Here is a 12,214-nt window from a genome sequence, read left to right as displayed (position 1 = left end):
CTATGGGTTTTACAGGAGAATCTTCTAGATGTTCTGTGTTGTGCTTTTTCTCAGACTGTGCCCCCTGGCTTAATCACCTTGTGATAACCAAGCTGTTATGCAGAGACATGTGTATATTGGAAAATATAACCCTGTTATTCACAACACCATAAGCCAGGGGCATCCTCTTGAGTGTGTGACGTTACGATTCTACTGTCCTATCAGTGCTGTTTCCAGGTTGCTTCATAAAAATCACATGGGATTCATGTCGGGATTGGAATGGTTGAATCGATTTGCTGGTTTGCATGCAAGTCAATTTGCTGGGCTCCTTGTGTGAACACTGCTGGCTACGGAGTGGGTTGACCTCCGCTTCATCCCTCTCTCTTTCCCTCTTTAGGTGTGTGACATCCAGGGGAACCTGCATGACGGTAGCCAGGTGGTGGTCTCTGTCATCTTTGAAAATAAGTGTGACAGTTTCATCAAGTCCATGGAGTTCAATGTGATGGACTCTCTCAACTCCAAGCTGCAGCGGCCTGAGGGAGCCGGACCACACGACAGCCTCACCGTGCCCTTCCAACTGCCCCCCGGTGAGGAAGCAGGAGAGACTGGGAGGAGGAAAAAGCTATGGAGACTGTTGTTGAAATAAGAGCTAAATTCCCATCCAAATATTCCCATTCCCAGTTTACATCCAGACTAATACATTTTTTCTCTCTTGTTCCTCAGGGATCTCTAACGAGGCACGGTTCATCTTCTCAGTGCAGAGCATTGTGATGCCCCAGAAACTGAAGGGAACCCTCACCTTCATAGTCAAGGTGAGTTAGTCTTGATCTCCACAAAGCCCTCACATTCCCCCACTATCCCCCTTTGACTCTGGGTACAGTCTATTTCACTGCTCAAGGTTCTACTGACCTTTTTCCTCACTTGTAAAAGTGTATTGTTAACCTTCAGCTGTTATAATGTTCTCCTACAGACTGAGGATTCCTCCACTCACGAGAAACTAGACTTTAAACTGCACTTTACCTGCACCTCATACCTGATCACCACTCCCTGCTACAGGTCAGTGCAGCTAGCTGTCCCTAAAGAACCTCATTCTGCTGTTTTAATAATAATGAATGTTACCTAACTGTAGATTTGGAGCTATTGGCTTAGTGTGTTGTGCCCTGATCTGAATTTAAGATTAAACTGCTTGTGAGCTAGTATGTGATGCGTAGTGAATGTGATTGTTGTTGTTTACAGTGACGCGTATGCTAAGCTGTTGGAGTCAGGGGACCTCAAGGGAAGCTCTCTGAAGCTGGAGGGAGTCAACCAGCCTTTTCACCATCTACTGGCAAGGATCTGCTTCCACCACCACTTCTCTGGTGGGTACACTGGGACTGGGGAATACAGGGGGAAGGGGAGGCAGGGGGAGAAGGTGTGGGATATGATAGGGACTGGGGAATACAGGGGGAGAGGGTAGGGCATTGGGAGGTATTAGGTGGAGAGTGGACATATTTATTGAGGTGATTTGTAGTTCACTGTGTCGTCTTGCAGAAATCTCCCTCTTTGAATGAACATTAAGATGATGATGTGGTAAATATAGACCTTTAGATTTTGAGTTATTTAATGAGCTTACGGTTGTGTTCCTGTCTCAACCAGTGGTGGAGAGGATTGATTCCTGTGCCTCCATGTACAGCAGGTCAATCCAGGGTCACCACGTGTGTCTGCTGGTCAAAACTGTAAGTAGCTCCCTCCTTCTCAGCCTGGGGGCCAGACATCCAAATATTGGTCTCCATTTAACTCAAATGAGATCTTCTCCTCAGACATCCTTGTAACATTTGCCCTCTCTGTCTGTGTGTCCCTGTCCGTCACAGGCTGATCAGACCGTGTCTATCGATGCTAAATGTGACGAGCCGGGGCTGCTTAGGAATGTGCTGGATGAGATCAAGCTGACCTTCTCTCAGTGCTGATTGTGTCTGACAGCCCCTTGGTGCCCCCCTACCCCCTGCTCAACCCCTCCCTCACTGAAACACATGTAATCATGTTACAAACACTGCGGCTGGCACTCCCAGGTTCACCCTATTAATTAGTCCTCAGAATCACACATTTCCTTGACGCCCCTCTTGCCCTCAGAACTGCTCTTTCTCCTTCACTGTTACACTGATTTGCTCTATACAAACCCCCTCTGTGCGCTTTTAGTTTCAACCTTGTTTTCCCTGCTCCCCCCTCCACTCTCTCTCATCATCACTACAGTCTGTGACGGTCATGTAATGTAATCTGACAACTGGACTTTTTTTTGTTGTTGGTTGAACTGTGTTTTTACTGTCTTGATTTGTATTTGTTTGTTGCTGTTTTTGTTTTCTGACGTCCGTCTCTGCCTTTCCCCCTGTTGCATTAAACATCAGCGTGTTACTACTACTCTCCTCTATAGTCCTGTAGAATGTGTGACTTCTTCTGACTGGCCCAAGTTGGAAATGTCATGTCAACTTTTTAAACTGCTCTGAGCTGACCTCTGAGCTGAAATCATACCTGACCTGATCTCGTGTCTGAAGGAGACTGACCTCCCCTCTGGTGTCACTGCTCCATGCTTCAACTATGCTAAGCTTCAGTTTGACCCGTGTCACAGTAACATATCAATCCCTATAAGAATTTGAAATGCCTGAGCTGGAAAGTTACATTAAGAGTGTATTGGAAAAAGAGAATGCAGGCGGTTACACTTTGACCAGGTCAGAACTTAGACACGCTGGCACTCCCCGAAAAATTATGTTTCTGCAACCTTTTCCAAAAGTGAACATTGTCAGGTTTCCTTACTTTGTCTCTTATTACAGACATGGGTAGAAGGGTGTCTTTTTACAATTGTATGATTTATCGCTTTGATTATGCTGTAATCGTGGAAGGATATTGTACTGCTCATCTGCCACTCTCTCTTGCCTCAGGCATGTCTACAGTATCTGAAATGAGTGACAAAGTAATATAGAACTTGTGGGAAATGAAGGCCAGCTATCACATATTGCAGCTAGCGCCTCTCACGTGGCTTTGCTATAATAGCAGGCTCTCCATACTTAACTGTTAAAGTTATCCTATGTGTTGATAGGCTTAGTTTGAGATCACCTATGGGGATGGAAGGCTATTCTAGTTGTAATTTCATTCTGGGAGATCAATGGTACTTAGTTGATACATTTTATTTTTAATCAGTATTAACCAATGTGGCTTCTTGTTTACTATTCCTTTCTTGAGAAAGCCAACAAGTCGTAAGTCAAGATGTTTGTCTTTCATATCATCCAAACCTCTTGCGTCTGTGCCACTAACTCTCGCACTATACAATACATCCTACATGTCACTGATACAGTCATAAACCGATCTTCAGTGTTCTCTTCTCTCAGAACTGCCCTGCTGCCACATTTGCATTGGCACAATGATGAACATGAATGGTCATCATTTAAATGGCTTCTTCCTTTCATGACTTGCTCAGAGGTACTTGCTGTCTAGTTACACTCAACGTGTCTCACTGCCTGGTCCAGCACGATGTAGTAGCAACTTTAAACTGATCCCATCATGTTTTGTTTCTATCCCAACTAACCCGCATTCCTTTCTTACAAGTGTAGATGAGCCATTCCATGAGTTTCTTCTGCACCATGTTAGTGTGAGTACAAAGTGAACAACTTTCAGGGATGTTATCCACAGAACATATCCTTCCTGGAAAAGTGCTTTGATTGATTTAAGTTACAGAATGGCAATGAAAAAAGCACTTGTATTCATACATTGTACTAATTAAAAAGTTCTGTGCAGAGTATTTCATAAAAATGTGTATCTTGCATGATTAGGAAATGTATACTTACTTAAAAAAAATATATATATATATATTTTCCCTATCCAAGGACACACACACATACAAAACTCCCTTGTCATTTCTTGGTTGTCTTTTTCTTTTATTCTTTTTTTTTAATATGAAGTGAAAGTTGAATTAATCATGCTACAGTTTTTGATGGTGTATTTTTATCTATTATAAGTTCATACAATTCAAATTATATCTTTGAATATTTTAAATTATTTAGCATCAGGGGAAGGAGGTTCTATTTGGTGTCATGGCGCTGAGAGGAGTAGAGAAGAAAAGGTCTTGTGATACAGTTCAGAGAAGCTACCCACTGTCTTAATATTTTTTTCTGGTCAATTGTAGTGATTATCTTGCTGAGTTTGGCTTATGACATTAAAATATATTCTCATCGCTCCTTGTTTGAAGGTCTGGTCCAACTCCTTCATTGTCTATTCTCCAGCTATATGATGTAATATGTTTTAAGAGGGGACTACATGAGCAAGACAAAATTAGTCATATACTATCAACATTCCCTTTTAGAACAGAGAAGTCTACCAAAATTGAAATAAAGGCTGAGCTGCTGTAGTCTTGTGTTAAGGTGAACCAATAAACTCCCACATATAATTATTTCAGGCTTTTTATTCACATCTTATCACTATGTCTGAGTATCAAACATGCTGTATATTCAAAGGATATGCAAATACTACCTTATCAAGGATATTTAGTTGGCCAACATCTCACTTCAGCATGCACTAGAGTGGCCTTTCCCAAAAACCTGCCTTCCCCAATAACTAATACGGTACACTGTGTGAAACTGCATATTCTTTCTTTGTGTGCAAGTGCCTTTAAATTATAAATGTCAATATAGCTTAAGTGATTTGGAGGCTGTGTGTAGGTACTGTCTAACGTCAATTCCCATATGGAAAGAATTGGAGGTGCAACCAAAAAACACTCCCAACATTTTTTTTTTTTTACGAGATTAAAATAGTAACGTTTCGGGCTTCATGATTCTGAAGAATTCAATTGCAGACTGAAACAATATTTTAACCTTGCTTAAACTATTAACTTAATGCCGAGCGAGTGTTGTGCCTTTTTAATAACTCCAATTCCCAGAAAGCTTTGCGAGCACTTCACTGCTCAGGGCATCAAGCTTTGTGGGACCAGCTTGAGCGACTTTAGTGGCGACACCGTGAAGTAGCTACTGTTGTATAATTGAGGGGAGATCCCTACTCAGACAGCCGTTAATTTGTTTGTTTTCTAGTTTGCTTTGACCTCTAAAATTTACTTCGAGCAATTCTGTCTTACGGTCAATGAGGATCAACAACAGATTGGCGAGAGAGGAACTACTGTAGCAAGCTAGCGGGTTGGTTGGTTGTCAGCGAGAGATTTACGGGTTGGTTTGTTCGATCACAGTGGAAGAGAACCGAACGCGAACGTAATAACAGACGACATTTTTGTAGATGTTGTGAGGAAACGTGTGAACAATCAAAAGGTTTCTCAGAGGTTGGTTGTGGTGGAATTAGATAACTACCTTTGTTCTCTAAAAAGGTCTAGATAGGTTTTTGTTTATACAGATCGTCGCGGACTATGGCTCATGGACATCATGTAGCCAGTTCCCAAAAAGCACTAATGTTAGAGATGAAAAGTCTTCAAGATGAGCCAGTTGAAGGGTTCAGGATAACTTTAGTGGACGAGTCGGACTTGTACAACTGGGAAGTTGCAATATTTGGACCCCCAAATACTCACTATGAGGGAGGTTATTTTAAGGTGAGTATGCAATTGCTGAATATTTAAGATGGCCATCAAATCACTCATAGTTATCGCAGTTGTTTTGTCCAACCTTGGTTAACCAGAACAAATTGTGTCTGGTCAGTGTTCTCTTGCCCCTGAACTACAGTAGAACGTCTGTAAATATTATGGCGAGAAGAGTTATATTTTGTCACTTATCTTTGTGACGTAGCTAACTATTGACAACCAACCTGGCCTAGTTTGCCGACATGAGATGACCAGCTCGAGCAACATCTGACGATCCACAAAACAGGTTAACGTTATCATGGAAAACTTTGGAGGAAACAGACATTGTCAACTTATATCACTGTATTCAGCAGGGCCGGACTACCGCATTTGGGGCCCCGACACCTATCTCCAGTGCCCCCCCCCCCCCCCAACACATTTTCCCATGGGGCAGAGAGAAACCTTATGGATATACATCTGATGATAAAGATCAAATCGGACCTATTTCTATTGTAGTGTCTTATATAGTGCAATAGTAATGGTGTCTTTTTGTTGGCACTAACTGGCTCGTTGGCCAAGGCCTATGGGGAAATTCATGTTTTTTTTGATACGCTGAGATAATCACATTTTGTGAATTATGAAGCATTTATGTAATCAAAACAAGCATGTAAAGTCTTCGTAGTTCATAAAGGTCTGGTTAACTGACTGATATTACCTCATAGAATAAAACGTATAAGATCTCGTAAGCCTTTGTTAACCTCCGACCTTATTTTATGTATTTTCCCAAAACCCCATTCTTTCCCCATTCATTTACCCCATTGGAATGGCTGAACTAACCAGAGGTAACTTATTTCAGTTTTTTAGAACTAAAGCTGCCGATTTCTATAAGCCATCAAACAGTTCCTTCGTTTTCATAGTTAAGCAATAGCAGCTGGTAGCATTGTCCATCCTGTTTGAAATAGACTAAGTTGGGCTGGGAGACATGGGCAAAATATATCACAGTATTTAAAATAAAATGGACAGTTTTACATTTGCTTTGAGTAGCGCATGACCCTACAGTGGCAACATACATTCTAAGTGATTTAAATAGGTCTTTCTCCATTCTGATTGTTTTAATAATTTTCAGCATTTTCATACATTTCTGCATTTCCTACACTCATTTGAGAGCATTTCCACACTGCCACGTAGGACTGCACGATATGGGCAAACAATCTAGGCCTTATTTTTAACCAAATGTTGCGATTTGACTTGTGATTTAGAGCAAAACACTTGAGTGAACTGTTGGAATCATGGGAATATAATGATTATTTTAATTATATAGTTAGAATATAATAGATGGCACTTTGAATATAGTGTTTGACATGACAACAAATGAAAATGCCAGGGAGGAGTTATTGTGACAGGGTAGGAACCTAAGTGTTTCCTAGGGGACCCTATAATCTTTGGCTACATTTAATGTTTTCTCTTAGCTACTTCATGTAGCTTACATATTCTTGCTTTGTGAATTCCTTTTCGTTTTAGAAGAAACTGGCACAAACAACATGCTGATTTAGGTCTCCACCATCAGTAGTATTTTTAGGCTGTATAGCTAATTATGTTTGCTCTGACTCAGTACATTTATTAGCTAGCTAGTGATTAGCATTAGCGGCTAATAAGATTTAGGCCCAACTTGTTAAGAAAATACAAACTAGCTTTTTGCAGATTTTATAAACAAACTAATAGTGTAATTATAAACATTAGTGGAGTTATATTAAGAAGCAAAGTGAACATCATTGTTATCAACATTGTTAAATGTGCTGCATTGACCATGCAGACTGAACGCAAATGTCTTGTGGTCAAGGAACCACAAATGCGCTTCTTGAGTGACGGGGCGGGGCTAGGTCTATGTGGAAAGCGGCATGGAGAGAGATGACTCAAGTAGCGAAGTAAACTATAAAAGTAGACGTTACACACAGAGTATCACATTTAACAAAACAAACATTTAAATACCGTTAAAGAAGGTAAAGTAGAAACCGGTTCATGCATCAATACCAGTATATCGTAAAATACAGTATATCGCCCAGCCGTCACTCTAAGCACCTAGTATTATAGCCTAGTCTCAGTACCTACATATATTTTCTTATTGATATTTGGATTGTAAACACTCAAACGATGGCGTGTTTGTTTCTCGTAGACTGAAAATGTGGGTTTTTCTCTCACTGGGGTTTAGCTGACTTAGCATCCAACCTGCAGATGGCTTTTCCTGTTTGTGTGTCCCTCCCAGCAAAGGCAACTTTATGTTGATAGTACTCCTAACTCTATGTATTAACAAGGGTTGTTTGCCATTTAGTCTAAAATGTATATCTGGTTGTAGCTACTGTATTATAGTACTAACCAGTCTGGCAGATTTAAGTTCAAAAGTAAAAAAAAGTAACAAGTATGAATAACTTACCCAAACTGTCCATACAAACATAATTAAATCGCTCTATTGGAAAACAGGTCTAAAGACAGATACAGATTGTGAGAAACATTTTCTTTCTCTGTTATCTTGTAATCCCTACCCTTATGAAAAAAGATTGCAGTCAGAGTGCAGTATAACTGCATGAATTTTGCAGTTAAAGTGCAGTATAACCACAGACAGATAGAAGGGGCCAGATGTCGCACAGGATGTATAAATCTGAAGCCTCTGTTTAGAACGTTCAAATATGGTGATGAGAGGAAGTCCAGTGGCGGTAAGTGGGATAATAATAATTATGTCTGATTTCACACATGTACACGTGTGTGTGTAAATTGGAAATACATTTTTTGCATATCCCTCGAAGAGTTGGGTCACTGCCAGGGTCTGCCATTTTCAACAGTGACCGTGACGCAATTAGGGTTATGTGCCTTGCTCAAAGGCAGATAGGGGATTCGATCTAGCGACCTTTCGGTTACTGACCCAATGCTCTAACCGATAGGCTACCTGCCAGCCACATAAGAGAGAAGATGGAGCTAGATTAAACTTTTCTGACATTCTGCAAATTTTCTCTTCGATGAAACATTAGATCTCAATGCAAGTTTATTTTCCCAAAACTAGAATATGTTAAAAACGCTGTGCAATAAGTTTTGTAGACTTTGCCAAAGTTTCAAAAAATTGTGTGTGTAAGGGTATTGTTTAGCCTGCCTAAGACCTTTGTGTAAAAGAAGGCTCATGTCCTCTGTTTTGCCCGGCAACAGGGGGTGGTATAGCTTACAGAGGGAAGTGCAGTAGGTCTTCATTACTTGCCTAGTTCAGAAAGTACACTGAAGAAAAATATAAAAGCAACATGCATAATTTCTACGATTTTACTAAATTTCAGTTCATATAAGGAAATCAGTCAATTAAATACATTCATTAGGCCCTAATCTATTGATTTTACATGACTGATAGTACAGATCTGCACCTGTTGGTCACAGATTAATAAAAAATAAAAATAAAATAAAGTAGGGGTGTGGATCAGAACTAGTCAGTATCTGGTGTGACCCATTTGCCTCATGTAGCATGACACATCTCCTTCAAATCAAATGTTATTTGTCAAATGCGCCAAATACAACAGGTATATATACAACTTTACCGTGAAATGCTTACTTACAAGCCCTTAACCAACAATGCAGTTCAAGAAATAGAGTTAAGAAAATATTGACTAAATAAACTAAATGTAAAAATGTATATATAAATGACATAACTATAACGAGGCCATATACATATATCGCATGGAGTTGGTCAGGCTGTTGAGTGTGGAATGTTGTCCCACTCCACTTCAATGGCTGTGCGAAGTTGCTGGATATTGGTGGGAACTGGAACACGCTGTTGTACACGTCGATCCACAGCATCCCAAACATGCTCAATGGATGACATGTCTGTTGAGTATGCAGGCCATGAAAGAACTGGGAAAATGTTCAGCTTCCAGGAATTGTGTACAGATCCTTGTGGCATGGGGCTTTGCATTATCATGCTGAAACATGAGGTGATGGCGGCGGATGAATGGCACGACTATCGACCTCAGGATCTTGTCACGGTATCTCTGTGCAGTCAAATTGCCATAGATAAAATGCAATTGTGTTCGTAGTCCGTGGCTTATGCCAGCCCATACCATAACCCCACCATGGGGCACTCTGTTCAGAATGTTGACATCACCAAACCGAATTCCCACACGATGCCATACACGCTGTCTGCCATCTACCCGGTACTGTTAAAACCGGGATTCATCTGTGAAGAGCACATTTGCCACTAAAGTCTGTTACGACGCTGAACTGCAGTCAAGTCAAGACCTTGGTAAGGACGATGAGCACGCAGATGAGCTTCACTGAGACGGTTTCTGACAGTTTGTGCAGAAATTATTTGGTTGTGCAAACCCACAGTTTCATCAGCCTTCGGATGGCTGGTCTCAGACGATCCCGCAGGTGAAGAAGACGTATGTGGAGGTGCTGGGCTCGTGTGGTTACACGTGGTTTGCGGTTGTGAGGCCGTTTGGAGGTATTGCCAAATTCTCTAAAATGCAGGCAACAACTCTGGTGGACATGCCTGTAGTCAGCATGCCAATTGCATGCTCCCTCAACTTGAGACATCTGCAGTGTTGTGTTTTGTGACAAAACTGAACATTTTAGAGTGGAATTTCATTGTCCCCAGCACAAAGTTTACATGTGATCATGCTTTTTAATCAGCTTCTTGATATGCCAGACCTGTCAGGTGGATTAATTATCTTGGCAAAGGAGAAATGCTCACTGTCAGGGATATAAACACATTTGTGCACAAAATTTGAGAAATAAGCTTTTTGTGCATATGGCAAAATTCTGGGGCCTTTTATTTCAGCTCGTGAAACATGGGACCAACACTTTACATGTTGCATTTATATTTTTGTTCTGTGTATTTTAGCCTATATTTGCATAACTGTTGAAGATGGTGAGCATTTTCCTTACAGATATAGGGCAAGAGCTCTCGTTACAACAATAAACAGGCATCAAAGTAGGCAGTGGTGTAAAGTACTTGAGTAAAAAATACTTTAAAGAACTACTTAAGTAGATTTCTGGGGTATACTATTTTTATTTTTGTCAACTTTTATTTCACTCCATACATTTTCTCTGACACTAAAAAGTATTTGTTACAATTTGAATGCTTAGCAGGACAGGAAACTTGTCAAATTCCTGCACTTATCAAGAGATCATCCCTGGTTGTCATCCCTATTGCTTCTGATCTGGCGTACTCACTAAACACAAAGGTCTCATATGGAGCTTGGTTCTCCGTAAATAATAAATGAAATAAATAAATCAAGAAAATGGTGCCGTCTGGTTTGCTTAATATAAGGAATTTGAAATTACTTTTACATTTGATACTTGAGTACATGTTAGCAATTTCATTTACTTTTGACACTTAAGTATATTTAAAACCAAATACTTTTAGACTTTTACTCAAGTAGTATTTTACTGGGTGACTTTTACTTTAGTCATTTTCTATTAAGGTATCTTTACTTTTACTCAAGTATGACAATTGGGTACTTTTTCAACCACTGGAAGTAGGTCAGGGCAAAGTGCTCTTTTTTAATATATATTTTTTTACTACAGTAGTAGGCCTATGTTGTAAATGTAAACTCTTTATGAATGAAGGTTTGTGAATAAAGATAGCCGAGACTAATGACGGGGTCTCCTGCATATCTAGGTTCTCCGCTATTGTTCAGTTAGGGTTGTTTGCACCTGATTGCATCAGTCAGAGGTGGTGTTTCCAAACGACATAATTGTGATACATTATGCTGATCTATGTCAGCTCAGCTAAAGATCCCAGTTATTCAGAGACCTGTTTAGGCTTCCAGTCTTTTCTGAGCGGCGCAGTAGGTTAACCCGGCACTGTGTTAGCTAGGAACATTTGTATTGTGGGTGCTATGTACAAGCATTGTTGGCCCAGGAATGCACAGCTTGGCTGTGAAATGCACAGCAGGCCTGTGACTCATTGTTCCTTCTAACAAACGTCTCCAACAAACCAGTTTCCCTGTTCGAAGACCCTCCCTATCTACACAGGTTAGACAAACCCTCTGTTACGTGCTGCTTTTACTTATTTATTGAAAAGAGTCAGTCAAACAATGACGTATGCCTATTCAATACCGGAGCAAAATATTTACATCAGGGTGTAACTCCTCTGAATGTGTCACCAGACCAAACAAAATATTGATGGTACACTATATATACAAAAGTATGTGGACACCCCTTCAAATTAGTGGATTTGTCTATTTCAGCCACACCCGTTGCTGACAGGTGTACAAAATTCGAGCACACAGCCATGCAATCTCCATAGACAAACATTGACGTAGAATGGCCTTACAGAAGAGCTCAATTACTGTCAACGTGGCACCGTCATAGGATGCCACCGTTCCAACAAGGCAGTTCGTCAACTTTCTGCCCTGCTGGAGCTGCCCCGGTTAACTGTAAGTGCTGTTATTATGAAGTGGAAACATCTAGGGGCAACAACAGCTCAGCCACGAAGTGGTAGGCCACAAGCTCACAGAACAGGACCGCAGAGTGCTGTAGGGCGTACAAATCAGCTGTCCTAGGTTGCAACACTCACTACCAAGTTCCAAACTGCCTCTGGAAGCAACGTCAGCACAATAACTGTTTGTCAGGAGCTTCATAAAGTGGGTTTCCATGGCGGAGCAGCCGCAACCAATCCTAAGATCACCATGCGCAATGCCAAGCTTCGACTGGAGTGGTGTAAAGCTCACTGCC

General features: G+C 40.8%; 2 protein-coding genes across 5 annotated transcripts in view; both read left to right on the top strand.

The window, feature by feature from the left end:
- The window catches only part of LOC139578360 (AP-3 complex subunit delta-1-like), a 51,930-nt gene extending 49,552 nt beyond the window's left edge, over positions 1-2,378 (top strand). For all 4 annotated transcript variants that reach the window (XM_071405836.1, XM_071405838.1, XM_071405837.1 and 1 more), the window contains 6 exons: positions 377-566; positions 703-791; positions 950-1,035; positions 1,216-1,337; positions 1,615-1,694; positions 1,830-2,378. In XM_071405836.1, coding sequence (XP_071261937.1) covers positions 377-566; positions 703-791; positions 950-1,035; positions 1,216-1,337; positions 1,615-1,694; positions 1,830-1,925 — 663 coding nt within the window. In that variant the 3' untranslated portion in view covers positions 1,926-2,378. The remainder of the gene's footprint in view (positions 1-376; positions 567-702; positions 792-949; positions 1,036-1,215; positions 1,338-1,614; positions 1,695-1,829) is intronic.
- A 2,529-nt stretch (positions 2,379-4,907) lies between these two features.
- Positions 4,908-12,214, top strand: part of LOC139578358 (ubiquitin-conjugating enzyme E2 R2-like) — a 33,421-nt gene continuing 26,114 nt past the window's right edge. Inside the window, exon 1 of the mRNA XM_071405833.1 lies at positions 4,908-5,536. Within this exon, the coding sequence (XP_071261934.1) occupies positions 5,357-5,536 (180 nt within the window). The 5' untranslated portion in view covers positions 4,908-5,356. The remainder of the gene's footprint in view (positions 5,537-12,214) is intronic.

The sequence above is a fragment of the Salvelinus alpinus genome, chromosome 6 (assembly GCF_045679555.1).
Source record: "Salvelinus alpinus chromosome 6, SLU_Salpinus.1, whole genome shotgun sequence".
Taxonomy (NCBI): Eukaryota; Metazoa; Chordata; class Actinopteri; order Salmoniformes; family Salmonidae; genus Salvelinus; species Salvelinus alpinus.
This window is presented reverse-complemented; position numbering and strand designations above follow the sequence as displayed.